This window comes from Podarcis raffonei, chromosome 14 (genome assembly GCF_027172205.1).
Source record: "Podarcis raffonei isolate rPodRaf1 chromosome 14, rPodRaf1.pri, whole genome shotgun sequence".
In the NCBI taxonomy this organism is placed as follows: domain Eukaryota; kingdom Metazoa; phylum Chordata; class Lepidosauria; order Squamata; family Lacertidae; genus Podarcis; species Podarcis raffonei.
In genome coordinates this window covers 14,804,722-14,827,166 of record NC_070615.1, presented here as the reverse complement: position 1 = coordinate 14,827,166, position 22,445 = coordinate 14,804,722, and the positions used below count along the sequence as shown (strand labels likewise).

Below are 22,445 nucleotides of genomic sequence, written 5' to 3'. Positions count from 1 at the left end.
CCCAGAGATCAGAAATGGCTCACGCTAATGAAATTCCCTGTTGCAAAATGCACCTAGAGCAATGGGAGTTTCGAACACTGCCTGTTTGATCCATTTTTCAAATAAGAGTGGCATATTTTGTGTGTGTGTGGTTAATCTGAATGCTGCAAACCAGGCTTTGCCTTCCAGATGTTACTGGACTACAAATCCCATCAGCCCCAGCCAGTCCAAAAAAAAAAAACACCACCTGGAAGGCAACAGGTTGGCAAAAATTGGCCCTGGTTCATATCCTTGCTATGGACTGCTTACATCAGCTGATGCTGACCTAGCAACCTCTAGATACTTTGACCTGCAGTTCCCACCCATCCCAGCCACAGAACTGTCCCAGAATTTCAGTCAACAAGGAAGGAATTTCAGCTAAGCATTAAGAGGAGCTTTCTGATAGTATGAGCAGTTCAGTGAAAGAGCAGATAGCCTCCGAAGGTTTTTAAACGGAGGTTGAACGGCCACCAATTATGTCCCATTATCAGGAGGCGAAGTTGGATGAACACAGGGTTTAAAGGGATCTTAGAGTCTAACACTGAATCTCAGCAAAGTTTGATACACTTTTCATTGGTGCTATATAAGGACAAGCAAACCCATCCTTTTCATGTATCACCTTTACACCTGCAGATCTGGAGACACTGGGATTTATTTTATTAGCGAATCTGCCACCCATTTTTGCCACTTTTGTTGTCATGCCCAAGTAATTAACTCTGTGCCTACCATGGCCAAAATCCCACAGCATATGAAACCCGAGGTACCACTGTAATCTGAAAGCAGCTTCCTCACATCTTTGATAGATAGCTGTTCTTTTGGTTTTACCACACTAGAGATCCAGTAGCAGGAGTGTTGGACTAGGAAACCAAATCCCCACTTGGCCACAAAGCTCACAGGGTGACTTTGGGCCAATCGTTGCTTCTCAGCCTAACCTACTTCGCAGGCTTGTTGTGGGGATGAAACGAGGAGGGACAGAACCCAATCTGCCCCCTTGAGCTCCTTGGAGCAAAATGTGGGGAAAAGGTAAAGGGTAAAGGGACCCCTGACCGTTAGGTCCAGTTGTGGCCGACTCTGGAGTTGCGGCACTCATCTCGCTCTATAGGCCGAGGGAGCCGGCGTACAGCTTCCAGGTCACATGGCCAGCATGACTAAGCTGCTTCTGGCGAACCAGAGCAGCACACGGAAACACCATTTACCTTCCCCCCAGAGTGGTACCTATTTATCTACTTGTACTTTGACGTGCTTTCGAACTGCTAGGTTGGCAGGAGCAGGGACCGAGCAAAGGCAGCTCACCCTGTCGCAGGGATTCGAACTGCCGACCTTCTGATCGGCAAGTCCTAGGCTCTGTGGTTTAACCCACAGCGCCACCCATGTCCCTAAAATGTGGGATACAAATGCAGTAATAATTCAATTCAATCTTTATAACCAGCGCAAAGGTAAAATAAAAGACTGCACTTTAGTGGGGAAATATATATTTGACTGGGGAGCCAGATCCCGTTGATCCCGTCTAACCTGGCTTTCACGATGCCAAGAACAACAGTGCCAAAGACATTTACACACCTGGCGGTCTAATGTGTGCCATTTGGATTTCACCATGTGTCAAAAGCACAGACAATTGCAGCAGGAAGGCTGTCAAAGTGGCAGAGTGCCTGCTTTACATATGCACAAGGTCCCAGGTTCAGCCCTTGAAGCGGCAAGTCTGAAGAGTCAGGTAGCAGGTGAAAGGGGAGAAAGATGCAGCTTGAGACTCTGCAAACCCATTTTTTCTGTGTACAGTGGTACCTCGGGTTAAGTACTTAATTCGTTCTGCAGGTCCGTTCTTAACCTGAAACTGTTCTTAACCTGAAGCACCACTTTAGCTAATAGGGCCTCCTGCTGCCGCCGCGCTGCCAGAGCACGATTTCTGTCCTCATCCTGAAGCAAAGTTCTTAACCTGAAGCACTGTTTCTGGGTTAGCGGAGTCTGCAACCTGAAGTGTATGTAACCTGAAGCGTACGTAACCTGAGTTACCACTGTAGCAACTTGACTGATGCATGGACCAAACCTAAATAAGCTGTTCCTTGCTAGCCTTGAATGATTTTATTTTTAAAAAAAATTAAATAGGCTTGATATGGTCATGTTGAGGAGGGCCCTCCGCAGGCCGGTCTACGGATGAGCACTGAGACAGAGCGGACGCCTTCCTGACCCCACGCTTGACATTTTGGTTCCTGACCATTCACGGCGAAATAGTAATAATAATAGGCCTTGCTATTAGAGTATTTATATTATGAGCTTTTTAAAAATGAAATATAATAAAGGTTATGAAGTTACATGGAACAGCATTCAGATTGCAATGACAATGTGCATTTAAAAAACACAGCCACCCTTCCATCTGGTCTGGGATGGATTATCTGACAACAGACACATCAAATTAATAGATACAGAATAAATCACAATCCCTGGCTCACATATGTTATTTATGCACTCCTTCTCTTTTTATGGCTCAAGTTATTGCACGGGTTCTGCCACGTTTTAAAGCCCAATCATTGTGCTTGTTCCCCATGAAAGCTCATGGCATAATAAATTTGTCCCATCTTTCAGGTGCCACAAGACCCTTTGTTCTTTTTTACTTTTCAGCTGTCGATGACATGGCAAACAGCAGGAGATGCGGCTGCAACTCCTTTCACTGATGCATGCAGTCAAGTTAGACACCGTCGTGTACATTATATGTCAACTGCAGCGAAAAGGAGCACAACGTGAATGCAGTACAGAACAAAGAGCAAACTCGTTTTATGCACCATTCATAAATAAATAAAGCCCACACTCTCCTATTTAGCTCATGAGTAAAGCCCATTCTGTTTAAAGAGAGGAGAGGAAAGGAGTAGAGTATGTTAGCCTTGCTTGTTCTCGTCAAAGAACCGACATGAGGTATCATCTCTGGAGATTCAAGGTTTACTCAATTAACCAATCTTATTTAAAGGTAGAGGTAAAGGGACCCCTGACCATTAGGTCCAGTCGTGACCGAATCTGGGGTTGCGGTGCTCATCTCGCTTTATTGGCCAAGGGAGCCAGCGTACAGCTTCCGGGTCATGTGGCCAGCATGACTAAGCCGCTTCTGGTGAACCAGAGCAGCGCACGAAACGCTGTTTACCTTCCTGCTGGAGCAGTACCTATTTATCTACTTGCACTTTGACGTGCTTTCGAACTGCTAGGTGGGCAGGAGCAGGGACCGAGCAACGGGAGCTCACCCCGTCACGGGGATTCAAACCGCCAACCTTCTGATCAGCAAGTCCTAGGCTCTGTGGTTTAACCCACAGCGCCACCCGCATCCCATCTTATTTAAAAGGTGCTCCCAATTCATCAGGCAGCATATATAGATATAGACATACCATATTTACTCGAATGTAATGCGCACCTTTTTTGGCCAAATCACGTTGCGAAAATTAGGGTGTGCATTAGATATGATGGCGCATCAGATTCGGTTGCAAGCTTGAAAAACACCGCTGGCGTGGCAAATACCTTCTTGGTTTCAAGGTTTTGAAAACTGAGGCACGCATTAGATTTGATGGTGCATCAGATTCGCGTAAATACGGTAGTCATAGAATCGTAAATTTGTAGAGTGGATCATCTGGTCCAACCCCCTGCAATACAGGAGTATGTAAATTGTCCCATTCGGGGATCGAACCTGCAACCTCTGGTGAACTACATCCCCCATCATCCCTGACCAGTTTCCCTATCTCTGCCTTAAATCCATCAAGAAGTAGTATCTTCAATTCAGACTGAAATCAACCAGAGAGCCCCTTCTAAGTTTTACTGCAAGATTACAGTCTCTGTAAATTCACACCACACATTTAAAGCACATTCAGTGCACATGACCGCCCCCCCCAAAGAATCATGGAGACTATAGTTTCAGTGAACTACAATTCCCAGCGAGATAGCAAACACCCGTATTTTTTGCTCTATAAGACTCACTTTTTCCCTCCTAAAGAGTAAGGGGAAATGTGTGTGCATCTTATGGAGCGAATGCAGGCTGTGCAGCTATCCCAGAAGCCAGAACAGCAAGAGGGATTGCTGCTCTCACTGAGCAGTGATCCCTCTTGCTGTTCTGGCTTCTAAGATTCAGAATATTTTTTTTCTTGTTTTCCTCCTCCAAAAACTAGGTGCGTCTTGTGGTCTGGTGCGTCTTTTAGAGCGAAAAATACGGTACATTTCCCATGATACTTTAGAGGAAAGCCATTCGCTGCGGATTGATATGCTTTAAATGTGTGGTGCGCATCTGCCCTGGTGATCTTTGTAATCTTTAAAATGGTTAAATCCTCAATCCTATACTGAATAAGAGAGGTGGCGGGTGGGAATTAAACACACATTTCAGAGTTTTGGGGGCCGTATACCTAATTTGATTTCATTTACCACAGTGGTTGCAATTTCACCATTCGACTTGGAAATAGGTACAAGAGATAAAGATGTTTTATGCAATATTTATAATATAAAAGTCCACCCCACCCATCCCTCACTCAACTATATGTCTGCCATATATCAATATTTGCTGTCTTTTCTTCTTTCTTCATATATTTGAAGGCTTATAGGAAAAGTGAGTAAAACTGAGACAAAAATACATTTCAAAAGTCACCTACACACAACTATATTACTTCTCCATTAAGAGCTTTTCGTGATAGCTCAGTGACCATCCATGAAAAGCAAAAATGTTAAGAGATGCCACACAAATCCTTAGCGATCTCACAAGAAGCCTGAGAACTATTTTATCCCCTCAATAAATAAACAAATGAATAAGAAAAAAGTATTGACCCTTTCACATGCCAAGACCAGAGTTTGCAACACATGAAACTTAGGCTTAAGTTCTGATCAACCTCATTGGCATAGAGGATTGCCACTCTGGCCCTACACATTTACTCAGAAGCAAGTACAACTGTGTTTGATGGGGTTTACTCAGATGCAGCGGATCAGAGCCTTGCTTAAAAGTCACAACAAATCCACACTGATTTAATCGGAACTTAATTCCATGGAAGCATGATCCCTGAGACTGGATCACCTAATGTTTTTTGCTTTGCGTACTTTAAAGCTAGGGGCGCAGGTGGCGCTGTGGGTTAAACCACAGAGCTTAGGGCTTGCTGATCAGAAGGTCGGCAGTTCGAATCCCTGCGACGGGGTGAGCTCCCGTTGCTCAGTCCCTGCTCCTGCCAACCTAGCAGTTTGAAAGCACGCCAGTGCAGGTAGATAAATAGATACCACTCCAGCGGGAAGGTAAACTGTGTTTCCGTGCGCTGTTCTGGTTCGCCAGAAGCGGCTTAGTCATGCTGGCCACATGACCCGGAAGCTGTACGCCGGCTCCCTCGGCCAGTAAAGCGAGATGAGCGCCACAACCCCAGAGTCGGCCACGACTGGACCTAACGGTCAGGGGTCCCTTTACCTTTACCTTAAAGCTGGTTTTGGCAGTGGAGGGGTGGGGCTTCAGTTTTGATTACATACAGCATAGCAGTCTTAGAAACTCAAGATATATAAGCTAGGTGCCAAAGAGCACCTTAAACCTAGGTTGCGAGAGCCGCAACGGAATGTCTACTCGCCAGGGGATTGGACTAGATGACAAGATGTCCCTTCCAAGGCTCAATTCTATGATCTCAGCAACATTGCTTGACTGTGGCCAACAATTCACTTGGCCCGGCATGCAAGAGGGAGAAAAACACACAGTGGAAATCGAAAGGCAGAGGTTTTAAAACTGTGGTTGCCATAGGAGCCAACACCTAGGGGTCTAGGTCCTTTAGTCCCCCCCTCCCAAAAAAAAATATTTGAGGGAGCTGCCCCCCAGTTGATGAGCATTGCCATTTAAATTGCGTCTTGTGATCGATTATGCACAGCGGGGCTTACGTAGGACGCCCCCCCCTGTTTTATTCAAGTTGGCACCCCTAGTGACCACCAACCAAGTACCCATAAATCTCCATGTAGTCGCAACTGGTCCCACACCAAAATCCACCTGGTGCCTGGGAAATTTTGAACACTGCAGGAGAGGAGCTGGGCAGGAGGATTTTAACCATTCCACACACACACACTTTGCTCAACATAAAACCAGCCACCTGGCTCGTCCTACATGGGAAAAGCAACAGGCATTACATTTAGACAATGCTTTTTTTTCCTGGGGGGACGCAGAGGTACGCATACCCCTAAACATTTTGTGAATCTAAGTTTTGGCCTCATTGATGAGCAGTATTTCAATATGAGTAGGAAAATGAGAGTACGCCTAAACATTTTTTTAGGGGGGAAAAGCACTGCATTTAGGTTTCATAATCTAATCTTACCACCTTCTTCCTCCCTTCCTAGTAAGCACACCTAGAATTAAAATCAGTATGTAATTTCATGGACATCTCTAGCTCTTGTTTGTTTTATTGCAACTGATCATTGCAACAGAATACCCTAAAGTATGAAAACACACAAGGGGATGTTGACAGCAAATCGTCCCTACAGAATTGCCTGATAAACAAACCACCTAGACTTCAGCCAACTGCTTGAAGCACTTGAAATTAAGACAGTTTGCATCTTCATTCACACATTAAATCCAGTTCAATGCAGCACCCAGGCTGCTCAGTTTAGACCAAATACAGCCAAGTTCAAATATCTGCTTAGTTTAGATCACCATTTCCCCTAGGCCTGAGTTTAGGCCAGTTTCTTTACCTGATCTACCTGACAGGGCTGTTGCAGGTATAAAAATGGGACAGAGCTGTATACGCCACCCTGAGCACTTTGGCAAAAAGGTGAGATATGTATTAAATAAGCTTTTAAAAAGTGAATAATGAGGTTTCACTGAAATCAAGTATTCACTGAAATCAATATTTCAAGCTTTAGTATAATTCATTTTATTATTTTGAGCATAGCAGTTTAACTGGGCTGTAAACCTTGAACAGGGCAGGCATTAGTACGTCTATTTTGATCCTTAAAAATATTTATTTTCTTGGTTGAGTCAATATTCCTAGTGCCTTTATGTCTTTCGGTTCTTGTGGGATGACCTTTGTGGTTTTGATTACCCTAATCCTAAACAAACTTGCTTGTAAATTCTACATAGTGAATTCACCTGGAACGTCTTACAACAGGCAACCACACATTTATTGCAAAAATCAAACCGAGTTTTTACATTTTTCCCCTTCTGACCACCTTTATCGTTAACCTTGGTGAATTTTGTTCCTGGTCTGCACACAAACGCTCACAAATCCTTGCAAAAGTTCAGAAGGCCAGCGTCCTCTGTGTTCGTTTGCGTGTGAAAAAATCAGTGTCTTAAATCAACAGTTCTAATCCATTATGTTTCAGGTCGGGGGCGGGGAGACGGGGGTTAAAACAAACTTTTGCTTATATCCACAAAAACTTGGTAACTTAAAAGGGGCCAGGGGGTGGCAGGGGTAAAATAATAACAGCTTTGCTACTGTGACATTACACTACTAGACACATGCAGGCCCAAGAAAGTTCAAACAATATGAAATTGGCATAGATATATATATAGAATTTCTGCACCTCTTGCTACAGGACATAGAGTGTAACCCTTAAAACTTAATTCTGTTTGCAAAAGGATGAATGGGGGGGGGGGGTTAAATAATTCTGCCGAAGTTGCCATTTTCAGATAAACAGGTCCCCAATCAACCTAAAACCAACTCAACAGACAGGGGCCAATATCCTGTTCGATATATCTGTCAATAAGAGAAAAGTACAGGATTCTGCAAGGCGCCCCCCTTCCACCAAACGACTCGACTTTTTCCATTACCTTAACACTGGATCTGCTGGTGCGAGACTCCCCCTCCATGTTGTCCTGTTTGTCTTTCTTGGAAGGATTAGTCCTCAACTTGTACGCGGAGGTGTTGGAAGATTTAATGAATAATCCAGACACAGGATTGCCTTGCTGCTGTTGCTGCTGCTGCTGCGACGACGAGTTCGAGTCCTCCGTCTCTTTGCTACTGTGATAAACCACCCTGCTGTCTGAGATGTGGATGCTGGGAGCGCAGCCCATGGTGGCGGTTTCAAGCCGCTAGTGGTCAAGATTACCTCGTCTCCTTTTTCTCTTTTCCCCCTTTCCTCTTTTCCTCCTGGGAAAACGGGCTCCTTGGTGACTCCTTCCTCTTAACAGTTTGTATCTGGTTCCTGATCCACGGCTTCACTCCACATCGTCAGCTGTTCCTTAGGCAAAAACCCCAAACCCAAAGGCGCATGGCTGGTGGCGGATGAGAAATTGGGGTGGGGGGCGCGCGGAGGGGCTTTCTCCCCCTTCTTCCTTTTGACCCTACAAAACTGGTTGTCTTGGTGATCTCAACCTCAGAAAGCGGGTTAAAGAGCAGGACTGGAGGGAGCAGCGTTTAACTGGCAAACCCCCCCCCACCATAAAAAAGTCAATTGAAAGAGGGGGGCAGAGAGAAAGAAAATTGGGGGAAATCCCTAGCCCCCCTCCTCAGTCTTCCTGTTTAATTAGAAGCCAGATCCATGCCAGAATGTACTAATTCTCGGCCCCCTCCTTAGCACCTCCAAAAAAAAAAGTATTTCCCCCCACGTTTGTATTCCTAGTGTATTGCAAATTACATCGAAGTAAGTGGGGGCTCTCCCCCCCAGCCCTACCCTTCCACACCCCAAGCCCCCCCGCCTCCAGGCCCCCCACAAATGGGTCGGATATTGCCTTCCACCCAAAAGATTAAAATAAATCAGTTCCCAAGTGGGGCTTCCTGGACGGGGGGGTGGGGGCGAATAAAGCCCCCTCTGGTGTTATCGTGGGAACCTCATGAAGCGCCCATCAAATTCATCTTCCTAGCCAAACGCTTCCCCCTCCTCTTCCTCCAGCACCTCTTTCGCAACAGCTGCGCTTGAAAACCTGGAAACGCGTTACGGACATTCACACGTTACTTCCTCTCTTCTCTTCGAAAAGGGCTTCTCTTCCGGACTAACTCTTCTTCCTGGAAGGTTAGGGTTAAAAAAGAAGGCGCTTCTTTCAAGCCAGCGACGGCCTCCCATTCAAGGGGCACCGAGAACCCCCTTTATCCCAAAGACACACACCCCAAAAAGAGGGGAGAGGGAAGCTTGCAAGCGGAGCGCATCAACCCGAGGCACGAGCGCCGGTGCAAAAGAAGACCCGTAGAAATGGAGAGCATCTTAATAACTGCACCCTTGGGAGAAGGCGCGCGGGGGGGTGGAGCAGGGGCAGGGTCAAGCCCAGGAGAGGAGCGAGGATTTCTCCGTCTTCCTCTTCTCTTCCCTTCCCCCAGAAGAGCAGCAGGAATTGTAACAAACACAGAGAAGGTTAAGTTTTTCACAGGGAAGCAAAAAAACCCGAGATTCTCCAGCCGGTAGCCGACGTCTCCTCCTCCGTTTCCATTTTGGTTGTGTGTTTCTTTTTTGAAATGTGGCTTTTATTCTGCGCCAAAACGGAGCGCGCGCTCCCCCCCCCCCTTAAAAAAAAAGAGGAGTGAAAAATGAAAGCAGAAAAAGGAGAGCGGGGAGTTCCGATCTGCGTGGAATGAATTAAAATGGCGAGAAAGGGGGGAAGCGGAGGGGGTTCTTTTTCTAATATATTTTTTAGAAAAATCCCAGGCGCGTAGGGGCTGCTCGACTCCTCTTTTTTTCCTCTTCTGCTGCTTCTCTCGGCGGCGCTCCCGGCGAAATCTTTGCAGCTGCCGCCGATTCCGCAGCCCAGCCGCGCACTCGCCTCGCCTTCTCCTCCCCAGTAGCGAGCGAGGCTTCCCGGCTTGCACGATCTCCCCCTTTTCAGCACCCTCCCTCCCGTAAGAACGCAACACCTCCAGGGGAAAAAAGAAGAAGAAGAAGAAAAGGAGGGAGGAAAGAAAAAAAAAAGGAAGGGGAGGAAAAAAAGAAGAAGATCTGCCCGGGAGTTTGACAGCCCCGGCAGGCTCCGCCGCGTCGCAGCCAATAAAAGCCCCTGCCAGCGCTGACCTCCAGCCTTTACTGGCGTCAATGCAAATGAACGGAGAGGGCCAATGTGGCGCGGCGCGCCCGGCTGGCGGCAGAGGAGCGAACTTCAAACCGGCTCCCTGCGCGGCTCCTCCTTCTGCACTCGCTACTGCCCGCGCCTCCGCCGTTGCTGCTTCGGATCGGCCGCCTGCCTGCCTGCCTGCCTGCCCGGCCTGGGGGTAGGTGGGTGGGCTGGCTGGCCGGCCGGCCCTCTCGCGCGCAAAGCAGAGCGCAGGAAGCGGAGGCGGAGCTGGCCCTGCTGGAGAGGTTTTTACGCACGGCCTGCAGGAAGGCGGGGATCGGTTGCCCCCGGGGCAGGGCTGCTGGGGTAAACGCCCGGGGGGTCCCCATCCCGACCCCGCTCAGAGGAGTGAGCAACAGGCCCTGGCTGTTGAAATCCACGCCTGAAATCAGTGCCGATCAAATGCGTCGCTTCCCAGGAGAGGTGACTGGTTGGCCAGGGTGAGCGCTTAACCCTTCCATACCCTCCAACATTTCTCCCATGAAAATAGGGCCGTCCTATTCCATAATTTTGGGTTCATTTATACCTCACCCATCTGACTGGGCTTCCCCAGCCCTCTGGGCACCTTTTAATATATATAAAAATATTTTTAAAATAACATAAGCATAAACTACTTCCCTATACAGTGGTACCTTGAGTTAAGAACTTAATTCGTTCTGGAGGTCCGTTCTTAACCTGAAACTGTTCTTAACCGGAAGCACCACTTGAGCTAATGGGGCCTCCTGCTGCCGCTGCGAAGCAAAGTTCTTAACCCAAGGTACTATTTCTGAGTTAGTGGAGTCTATCCTGAAGCGTATGTAACCTGAGGTACCACTGTACAGTTCTGCCTTCAGATGGCTTCGAAAGGTTGTATACTCCTTCACTCTGGGGTCACATAACTCCATCCCCTCCAACATTTCACCAGTGAAAATAAGGACGTCCTCAGCATAGCTGTTAGCTTTCAGATTTGAAAATAAGGGATCAGCAGCCTCGAAAATAAGGGATCAGCAGCCTCACTTGTCCCGGGGACAGTCTACAGGATATCTAACAATCCGGGATAGCAGTGGGAAACGGCACTGGAATAAGGGAATTTCCTGCAAAAAAAGGGAAGGTTGACAGCTATGCTCCTCGGGAAAAGTGGGACATTCCAGCATCAAATCAGGAACCGGGACAGCTTTTGCAAATCCGGGACTGTGCCTGGAAAATAGGGACATTTGGAGGGTCTGCCCTTGCCTGACACAGAAAGTGCTGGACCCTCCCAGCTCTCACCTGGCAGCTTTACTTTCTTCTCTCAGTCTGCAGACGTCTTTTCCCTTCCCTGCCTCTCACTCAGGGTCCTTCATCAACCATCGCTTTCCTCTGTGGACGCTCAAAATGGCCCAGAGCAGAGGACACCAAAGAAAAACAAAAGTTAAAGAGAGAGAGAGGAGAAAGAGAAAAAGAAGGAAGGGATAGAAATAAAGAAGACTGAGTTTAGATAGCTCAGTTGGTTAGAGTGTGGTGCTGATAACCCCAAGGTTGCAGGTTCGATCCTGTTTTCGAAAACTGCATTGCAGGGGGTTGGACCAGATGATCCTCAGGTTCCCTTCCAACGCTACAATTCTTTGATTCTAAGGTTGTATAATTGTTTTAAACAGTTTCTAGTATTGTGCTTGGGTGTTGTAACCTGCCCTGGAGCTTTAGGGTGAAGGGTGGGTAATAAAAAAATAAAAGAAACTTTTGTCGCATGGCTATCCTGCTGTTCCTCCCAAATGAGCCCCAGGCAGTGAGTACGTCTGTAATAAAAATACCATTAACAATAAAAACCCATCTGAAACATGTAACCACCATGAAATGCAGGAAAACATAGCCGGTCGTAGGCCTGTGGAAGCAGAAATGTTCTTACATCTTAGCAGTTATTGCAGCAGGGGATGGATAAATTTATTTCTGTCTGGGGCCACATTCCCTTGAGGGGAACCTTCTAAGGGTTGTATGCCAGTGGGGAGGGGGCAGTGGGTGCCAATTTTCGCTTCTTATAATAGGCTGGTTTTGACACACATTTCCACAACCCTCTGGACCCTCCAACCCAGGAAACAAGAGGCAAGATTGGACTTCAAGGACAAATTCCAGCCAGGCAAAAACACCCCCACTAAAAAGCAGGAATGTCTGTGGCCTAGGAAGAGTCTCAAAAGACAGAGAATGGCCTTTGGCCCCCCAGACATGAGGTTCCCCACCCCTGATCTGAAGACCCCACCCACCCAAAAAAAAGAATTCCAGAGTTTAGAATTGTCTCGCTGCACTACTGGTTTCAATACTCTGAATACTTGGGAGCAAACCAGGTTAAATTCGCTGTGACTTATAGGATGTTGCTGTTTTGCAGCCTGCAGAAATATAATTTAAAATATAATTTTCAGGGGTGTGGAATACTATTGCCAGATTTTCATATATATCTATATACACATACATGAGCCCCCTGGCCTTTTAAAACAGCTTAATTGGCAGAGATTGCCAGTGTAAAAAGCTTTACTTGGGGATGGGGAACCTGACACCCTCCAAATGTTGTTGGACTCCAGGTCAATCCCAGCCAACCTGTCCAGTGGTGAGGGATGATGGGGACTGGAGTCCAGAATTGTCTGGAGGTTCCCTACTTGGTTGGTGGCAGTGATGACTACCAACTTGGTTTGGTTTCGGAGGGGACAAATTCATGTTGGATAAGACTTCTTATATACCTGAAGGAGCGTCTCCACCCCCATCGTTCTGCCCGGACGCTGAGGTCCAGCGCCGAGGGCCTTCTGGCGGTTCCCTCATTGCGAGAAGCAAAGCTACAGGGAACCAGGCGGAGGGGCTTCTCGGTAGTGGCGCCCGCCCTGTGGAACGCCCTCCCATCAGATGTCAAAGCGATAAATAACTACCTGACATTCAGAAGACATCTTAAGGCAGCCCTGTTCAGCGAAGTTTTTAATGTGTGATATTTTAGTGTATTTTTGGTTTCTATGGAAGATGCCCAGAGTAGCTGGGGAAACCCAGCCAGATGGGCGGGGTACAAATAATAAATAATAATAATAATAATAATAATAATAATAATTATTATTATTATTATTATTATTATTATCTCAGTGGCTGCTAGCCACAGTGGCTGTGTTGTGCCTCCACTGTCAGTGGCACTATACCCCTGAAAACCAATTCCTGGGAATCACAAGAGGGAAGGGTCATGTTTATGGGCTTCCCATAGACATCTGATTTGCCACTATGAGAACACACTGCCTTTACACTGAGCCAGCAGGCCTCTTACGTTCTGCTTTACTTGCTGATCTCTGTAGATCAAGTTGCTCCTTAAACGGCACTTGAGCAGATATGGGCATAGCCAGGGAGGGGGAAATCAATAAAATCAGTAAAAATACATAGCTAACTGAGGTTCTGTCCCCCCTAACAAAAGGCCTGCCCCCCCTGATAAAAATCCTGGCTAGGCACATGGAAGCAGACCAGGCCGGGTGTTGTTTGTTTGCGTTTCTGGCAAGTTGGCAACCACCATCCACCTCTTGGTCCCTTGATTTTGTAGGCTCAATTCCTTCATTCAATTATTCCAGATTATTTATTAATTAATTAATATTATTGCTGTTATTATTATTACAGTGGTACCTTGGGTTACATACGCTTCAGGTTACAGACTCCGCTAACCCAGAAATAGTGCTTCAGGTTAAGAACTTTAATTCAGGAAGAGAACAGAAATCATACTCTGGTGGCGCGGCAGCAGCAGGAGGGCCCATTAGCTAAAGTGGTACCTCAGGTTAAGAACAGTTTCAGGTTAAGTACAGAGCTCCGGAACGAATTAAGTACTTAACCCGAGCTACCACTGTATTATCTATACTGCCCTTCATCCAAAGATCGCAGGGGTGGTTTACAATATAAAAACACAAAAATGAGTACCATAATAAACAAAATACCACCTCTCCCGGTTTAAAAGGCTGCATATTGTTTAATTGCCCAGAGACCTGGGAGAAGAGGGATGTTTTTGCCTGGCCATCTATAAAGCTATGTAATGAAGGCGTCGGAAGAGCTTCTTTGGGGAGAGTGTTCCTCAAGAAGGGAGCCACCACAGAAAAGGCCCATATTCAAGTTGTCACCTTCCAGGCCTCTAGTGGAGGAGGCACACAAAGAAGGGCCTCAGATGTTGATCGCACGGTCCAGGTCGGTTCATATAGGGCAGTGGTGGCCAAACGTGGCCCTCCAGCTCTTTTGGGACTACAATTCCCATCATCCCTGACCACTGGTCCTGTTAGCTATGGATGATGGGAGTTGTAGTCCCAAAACAGCTGGAGGGCCAAGTTTGGCCACCACTGATATAGGGAGAAGCGGTCTGTGAGGTTTTGCGGTCCTGAGCTGTTTAGGGCTTTATATGTCAAAAGCAGCACTTTGTATTAAAAACTGCCAGTGCAGTCAAGCCAGGGTTGGAGTTATATGCTCAAACCATCTTGCCCCAGTGAGCAACCTGGAACCTAAATTCTGCACCAGCTGAAGTTTCCAAACCGTCTTCAGTGGCAGCCACACGTACGTCACATTGCAGTAATCTAACCTGGAGGTTAAGGGACGCGGGTGGCGCTGTGGGTTAAACCACAGAGCTAGGACCTGCCGATCAGAAGGTTGGCGGTTTGAATCCCCGCGACGGGGTGAACTCCCGTTGTTCGGTCCCTGCTCCTGCCAACCTAGGAGTTCGAAAGCACGTCAAAGTGCAAGTAGATAAATAGGTACCGCTCCGGCGGGAAGGTAAACAGCATTTCCGTGCGCTGCTCTGGTTCACCAGAAGTGGCCTAGTCATTCTGGCCACATGACCCAGAAGCTGTACGCCGGCTCCTTCGGCCAATAAAGCGAGATTAGCGCCGCAACCCCAGAGTCAGTCACGACTGGAACTAATGGCCAGGGGTCTCTTTACCTTTACCTTTAATCTGGAGGTTACCACAGTGACAGAAGTTAGGCTATCCCTGTCCAGAAGTGGCCACCAACCGAAGCTGATGGAAGGCACTCCATGCCACTGAGGTCACCTGATCCTCAAGGAAGGGGCAACAAGGCATCCCAAAATAACCCCAAGCTATGGACTTGCTCCTTCAGAGGGAGCGTAAACCAATCAAGAGCAAGCCACATCCCATTCAGATGGTCTAGGGAACCCCCTACTAACAGTGACTCTGCCTTAATCTGGATTGAGCTTCAGTTTGTTGGCTCTCATCCAGTCCATTACCGAGGCAAGAAATCGGTCCAGCACATCCCATGCCACACCTACAGATGTAAAGGAGAAGTGGAACTATGTGTCATCACACCCCATTTAGAAGCTCTCCTCCCCTCGGCACTCATGACTCCTCTTTGAAAGAGGCAGATGTGAAGCAAGATTGTATTAAAAGGGCTGGGTCCTTTTCTCTTAGCCACAGGCCAAAAGAAAACCCGTCATGTGATTAAAAACGAAAACAAGAAAATAAATACATAAGTAGTGGCAGCTAACACAAAGCACAAAGCAGACTCTTGGGGATGGGGGAAGAAATATGATTCAGTCTGAATATGAATCTATCTAATTTATACTTTCTGAAATACTGCATGAACCAAAATACACCCTTCTTTAGAAATCCACGCATCTCCAGATTTTGCAGTGCAGTCCTCCATCCAAGTCATGTGATGTGCAAATGCAAAGGTGATAATGCACTTAATAAGGAGTATATTAGTGTATAGAGTATAATACATGTTAAGGAGAATATAAATATTAGGGGAGATATACTTTGCAAATGTGTATATTAGGTGAAATGGCACACAAAAATGTGTAGGCTGGGAGAAATTTGCACATCAAACATATATAAAAACCATAGAAATGAATCCAATACATAGACAGTTTGGAATAATGATCTCTAGTTTAAAGGCTTCAGTTTTGTTTTGTTTTGTTTTTAAAAGAATCACTTTTCCGATGGTGTTCCAGAAGATAGGTGCTGGCACACTAAAGGCCTGATTTCTACACTATACGGAGCAGTTCTCTGCAATTTTGCTTAATATACATATTTTTGCACACACACAAACCACCCTAATAGAATGTATTTTTCCATGATCTTTTCTGTAATATACCCATGCACACTTTTCCCTAGCATACACATTTCGCTTGAGAACTGCATTACAAAATTCAGAGAAGTGCAAATTTCAAAGGATAACTGTTGCGCTAGCTCACCTGCTTCGGAAAATGCGGACTTGGTGAGTTAAAACACAAAGTGAAATGCAGATCCGTCCTCTGCCCCTACCCTCCACACCTGAGACCAACAGGTCGGCATGGGGAGCTCAGGGCAGGGCAGGCAACACACACTGTTCCGACAGCTCAGCAAGTGCCCAGCAGTCGACAGGAAAGTTGCCAAGTTCATCCGGCATCTTCTGAAGTGGTTAGAAACGTCCTCTAAATTTAACCTTGCTGGGTTTACTGTTCTTTTCCCAGGGATAATTGCCACCTACCTGAATGTTTTGATTAGTGATAGCAATAGGTACTTGTGGTTATGTTCCCTGGGAAAACCTGCATAATTATAGTGTACACAAACGCTGACGAAGTGGTGTCTGGGGCGTGCAGGACAACCCATTGAAATCCAAAGCTGTAATAGGCTGCATTTAAGGAAAAGGAAGGTGGAACAAACAATGCAGAAAGAAGGGGTATTATCCAGGGCAAAGGAGAAGAGCTGCGCCGATCAGAATAGAGCAACCAGTGAAGAACGTGTGGCCCTCTACTTTCTGCTGGGCTACAACTCCCATCAGCCCCAACAAAGCATGGCTGATGGCCAAGGATGATGGGCGTTGGAGATGATGGACTTTTCGGAGCTAGCTGACCTGACTGGAAGAATCCGCAACCAGAAAGAAGAGGAGTTTCAAGAGGACTGGAGGAAATTTAAGGACTATTTGAATCAATATTGTAAGATAAAAAATTAGAAATTACTTGAAAGAAACAAATAGGCCTAGGATTAAACTAAGTTATAATTAAATAAACGGGATTTAGAATGTTAAGAAAAGTGAATAAGATGGACAATAATTGGAAATTGTTTTAGTTTAATAATGATATTGGAAAGCTGTTACTTGTAATTACAAGGAAACTCAGAAGGGAGGGATTTGAGGAAGTCAACCAAGATGTTTAAAAGGTTGGATTTGTGAAGAATTAAGTTTGTTGTTGTTGTTTATCTGTTTATTGTTCCCTTTTTTCTTCTGTTTTTGTGTATCATTTTGCTTTGAAGTTTGTGTTATCATTGTGGAAAATCTAATAACAAAATTATTATTTTTTTAAAAAAAGATGATGGGCATTGGAGTCCGACAGCCTCTGGAGAGTCCCAGATTCCCAGCCTCCTTCTGAAAGCATTGGAACCGGATCAGTTTAGATCACAGTTTGAGACGCTTCCTCGGACAGGAAACTCATCAGGGTGGCCTTGTGCAAATCACTGTCCCACTGGTTTTCTAACAGAACCAACCCTCCCTCTCCTATGCATTATGTTGTTATACAGAACAGTAAAACTGTGAGCTTCCCCAAGTGGTGTTTTTAATACTATAAAGGCAGGGTATGAATCCTTTAATGCAGGCATGGCCAAACTTGGCCCTCCAGCTGTTTTGGGACTACAATTCCCATCATCCCTGACCACTGGTCCTGTTAGCTAGGGATGATGGGAGGTGTTGTCCCAAAACAGCTGGAGGGACAAGTTTGGCCATGCCTGCTTTAATGCATGAACACATAATTAATAACTTGAAATTAGGATTGATTCGATTTCCATCCTGCATTTCTTCTGTGGAACTCAAGGGGGCAGAGTTCCCAGGGAGTCTCCCTTCCAGGGCTCAGACCAGAGCCAGGCCTGCTTAGCTTCAACAAGGTTCCTGCGTCATGTGCCTCCATAGCCTGCTTTCTAACCAAATGAACAGGAGTCACCTTAGAAAGAAAAGGCAAAAGGCAACAGCGTAATATATTTTATTTTTGCACTGTTAAGTGGATTCTTATAATATATTTTATTTTTGCACTGTTAAGGGACGCGGGTGGCGCTGTGGGTAAAAGCCTCAGCGCCTAGGGCTTGCCGATCGAAAGGTCGGCAGTTTGAATCCCTGCGGCGGGGTGCGCTCCCGTTGTTCGGTCCCAGCGCCTGCCAACCTAGCAGTTCGAAAGCACTCCCGGGTGCAAGTAGATAAATAGGGACCGCTTACTAGCGGGAAGGTAAACGGCGTTTCCGTGTGCTGCGCTGGCTCACCAGATGCAGCTTGTCACGCTGGCCACGTGACCCGGAAGTGTCTCCGGACAGCGCTGGCCCCTAGCCTCTTGAGTGAGATGGGCGCACAACCCTAGAGTCTGTCAAGACTGGCCCGTACGGGCAGGGGTACCTTTACCTTTACCTTAAGTGGATTCTGTGTTGCAGGTTGGGGTTCAGGCTGGATTCTGGATCAGAAAAGGCTACCAATATAGTCTACTTTGAAGGAGAGTTGTGGGGATTATTTAAAAATAAAATAAAAAATGGGACAACCACCCTTTGGAATTCCTTTCACATATCAGATAGGAGTTGACTCTATTATCTTTTGATAAGACCTTCCCTTTTCAACAAGCCTTTGAAGTGGAGCTTTTTCTCCCAACCTGTACTGAAATTGTTTTTATATATGTTTTTGTTGTTAACTTGCTTTGGGATATTTTTTTTTGCAGAGATTCATTCATATTATATATATATATATATATATATATATATATATATATATATATGTCATCTATAGCTCCTTAGAGGAGGGGCTAAACAAATAAATAAAAGCTCAAGGTCCCAGGGCAGATCACAGCAATTTAAAAATACAATATGAAAAGCAGTTTAAAACAAAAAGCACATGAAGTTTTAAGAGTAAATGCAATTCCTTAACATGGTCCTTAGTCACTTTAAGAGACGGGATTCCTGTACATTCCAACCTGCATCATATGAGACCTGCAACAAAATGTTGCAGCATGGAGAGCTCCTGTTCTGATACCAGCAGTGCTTTTTAAAAAAGAAAGAAGGGCGCCAGTAATCACCATTGTTACAGTAAGTGCCACACTTTGGGGGGAGGTGCTGGTACTGGGTACCTTTGAGTACCCCCAGAAATGAAGCACTGGGTACCAGCCCTTTTATTTAAGTACACAGTATTTATTTTATAGCCTGTGGAGGGTCATGATACTTAAGGCATGTCATCTGTGTGCATTTCCAGTATGGACTGACCTGACCCTCACTTCCTGGACTAACGTGAGGATTAGGATTCGGTTATCCAGCAGTTTTAGCTCTTCCTGAATGTTCTGAGCCAGCTCTTGGCTCTGAAACACTATCAAAATAGGTTTTAGGAAAAATCGCGTTTTAAATGCAAAATCCGCTGCTTTGAAAAAAAAAAAAAAACCACAGCTTGATGTTGGAAATAGGATGCAGTGAAATTTATACATACGAAAATGACAAGAATTGGAAATAGACTGATTCACTCATCCCTACAACATAGCAACATTGTGCTGGGCTCAGCGATAGCTGAAGGCAGTGTTTTTCTTCTAGAAAAAAAGGTGTTGGTACTGCGTAGCCTTGAGAACCCCCAGGAAAAAGCACTGGTTGAAGACACCTCAAATCCTGGACTCACTCCTACAGAAATAATCATTTCTACACAGTTTCAGAAGAATATATCCCATGCAATTAGTTTATATAAGCCACATCCCGAAAATGTATTTTAAAACACACACACATGAATTCACTCTGGAGTCTCATAATTAAAGTATGCCATAAAGCTTTTGATTTCGTTGATGCAAACTACTCTGTTTACTCCTGTCATCTACTTACTATAAACTCAAGCCGCCTCACTAATCCCCCTGCTTTGCTGCCTTTAATCATATATACAGAATCATATATACAGCACATTTCTTTGCATGTTTACTCAGAAGTAAATCCTACTGTGTTCCATGACTCTCACTCCTTAGTACGTGTGTTTAGGATTGCAGCCTCTGTGTACCCTAAATGCTTGCCAAAATTTAATTTCTTTGTTGTCCCTATCCAATAAAGTTGTACAGTGGTACCTCGCAAGACGAATGCCTCGCAAGACAAAAAACTCGCTAGATGAAAGGGTTTTTTGTTTTTTGAGCTGCTTCGCAAGACGATTTTCCCTATGGGCTTGCTTCGCAAGACGAAAACGGCTTGCGAGTCTTGCAATTTTTTTTCGCTTTCCCCCCCTTTTTCTAAGCCGCTAAGCCGCTAATAGCCTTGCAAGTTTGTTTCCTTTTTCTTAACACCGTTAATACAGTTGCGACTTGACTTCGAGGAGCAACTCATAGAACGCGGTGTGGTAGCCTTTTTTGAGGTTTTTAAAGACTTTGGTGATTTTTGAAGCTTTCCCGACACCGTGCTTCGCAAGACGAAAAAAATCGCAAGACGACAAAACTCGCGGAACGAATTAATTTCGTCTTGCGAGGCACCACTGTAAAGGAAAGGGATAATTATTTACCTTCTTTATAGAAGGCAATGAAAATACTGGCATTGTAGGGCATGCAGGGGATACCAGAAGATTTAAAGAAGGGGGTGGCAAACTTTTTAGGCCCGTGAGCAAATTTGGATTTTTGAGAAAATGCCATGGGTTCTCCTCTGGACACTTTACCCCCAAATTAGCCCCACCCAGAGAGAGATAAAACATGCACACATTTTTGATTTCCCAAGGGAGAATGAAGCTGAGCCTTGAAAAGCACATAGAGCTGGAACAGGAAGTAGGAAAGAGTGGCATGCTTCCAGCTTCCTCCTTCAGCTCGATGTCTGATTATCTCCTGCTTGGACCACTGCAATGTGGGGCTACCTTTGAAGGTGACTCAGACACTACAACTCATCCAGAATGCGGCAGCTAGATGGGTGAATGGTAGCAGCCACTGGGAACATATAACACCAGTCCTAAAAAAACAACATCAGCTCCCACTACGTTTCCTAGCACAATTCAAAGTGTTGGTGCTGACCTTTAAAGCCCTAAACAGCCTCGGCTCAGTATACCCAAAGGAGCATCTCCAGCTCCATCATCAAGCTCGGACATTTGAGATCCAGCTCCGGGGGCCTTCTGGCAGTTCCCTCACTGTGAGACATGAAACTACAGGGAACCAGGCAGAGGTCCTTCTCGGTGGTGGCACCCGCCCTGTGGAACGCCCTCCCATCAGATGTCAAAAAGATAAACAATGTTTTGATTTTTAGAACTTCAGGGAAGTTTTTGATGGCTGAAATATACTCAGAGTTGCAAAGTGATTTCATGCTCTTTATTCAGCTCATAGTGGTGAGGAGGAATGAATGGAAGTCCCCTCAAAGTATCTGCTTTATATACACTATTTACACAATGGGCTGCACATGATTGGCTAATTCTGGAATTCTACTGTAAGCCAATCAGGTTGTGGATTCACTTCTATCTGGAGCATGATTGGGTGGTTCCTGCCAACCAATCATACTGCTGCATTGTTCTAGGACCTATCAGACTGCTGCAGTTTGGATCCTATTCACTCAGTACATAACAATGGCTGATGTTTTACTGTGGTTTTAATATTTTGTTGGGAGCCACCCAGAGTGGCTAGGGCAGGGGTAGGCAACCTAAGGCCCGAGGGCCGGATGAGGCCCAATCGCCTTCTCAATCAGGCCCATGGACGGTCCGGGAATCAGCATGTTTTTACATGAGTAGAATGTGTGCTTTTATTTCAAATGCATCTCTGGGTTATTTGTGGAGCATAGGAATTCGTTCATTTCCCCCCCAAAAAATATAGTTTGGCCTACCACATGGTCTGAGGGACGGTGGACCGGCCCATGACTGAAAAAGGTTGCTGAACCCTGGGCTAGGGCAACCTAGTCATATGGGCAGTATATTATTATTGATGATGATGATGACGACAACAACAATAACTCCTTTTCAAGGGATTAAAAGGCAGCCACCTTCCCCATCTCATGACCAAGGGAGCCGTGAGTGGTGGGGACCAGGGGAAGACCTCAAGAGCACCGCATGTGCTCACAAACACCACATTGCATCGAAGGAGGGGCGGAAACAGTTCTAGTGCTTTAAACGGCTCCAGAAATGTATTATCATGCATAGACCTTTCCCCCAAGGACAGTAAGGAGGTTGTTTTTCCTACAGAGTTAAGAAGTTCAAAAGAATTCTGCCCGCTTTTGCTGGGGACAAAGTACAGGTATGCAAGACAACGGGGAGGAGAAGGAGGGAGAAAGGACAGAAAGAGCAGAACATTAGTAAATACAGAGCAAGTCAAACTTGTAAACCGAACAGGGGTTCGAGACATTATGTCTGAACTTTGTGCACATTTGAAGCTGAAAGTGGTGTCAATCGAAAGGCAGAGAAAACTCCCAGACTTTGTTAGCTGGACCTCAGCCAGGCCCCATGTGCACTATCCATTTAAAGCAATTCCATACCACTTTAAACAGCTGTGGCTTCCCACAAAGAATCCTGGGAACTGTAGTATGTTAAGGGTGCTGGGAGAGATCTCCTATTCCCCTCACAGAGGGTTGGTTGTTAAACCACTCTGGGA

General features: G+C 45.8%; 1 protein-coding gene across 5 annotated transcripts in view; it reads right to left on the bottom strand.

Annotated features, from left to right (window-relative positions):
* The window catches only part of PDE8A (phosphodiesterase 8A), a 167,501-nt gene that overhangs the window by 127,523 nt on the left and 17,533 nt on the right, over positions 1-22,445 (bottom strand). Inside the window, exon 2 of one of the 5 annotated variants that reach the window (XM_053365109.1) lies at positions 7,760-8,933. The exons of 2 other annotated variants lie outside the window; for them this stretch is intronic. In XM_053365109.1, the coding sequence (XP_053221084.1) occupies positions 7,760-8,002 (243 nt within the window). In that variant the 5' untranslated portion in view covers positions 8,003-8,933. Of the gene's footprint in view, positions 1-7,759; positions 9,804-22,445 lie in introns of those variants that run through there. 2 more of the 5 variants (XM_053365112.1, XM_053365108.1) reach the window with 2 other exon arrangements.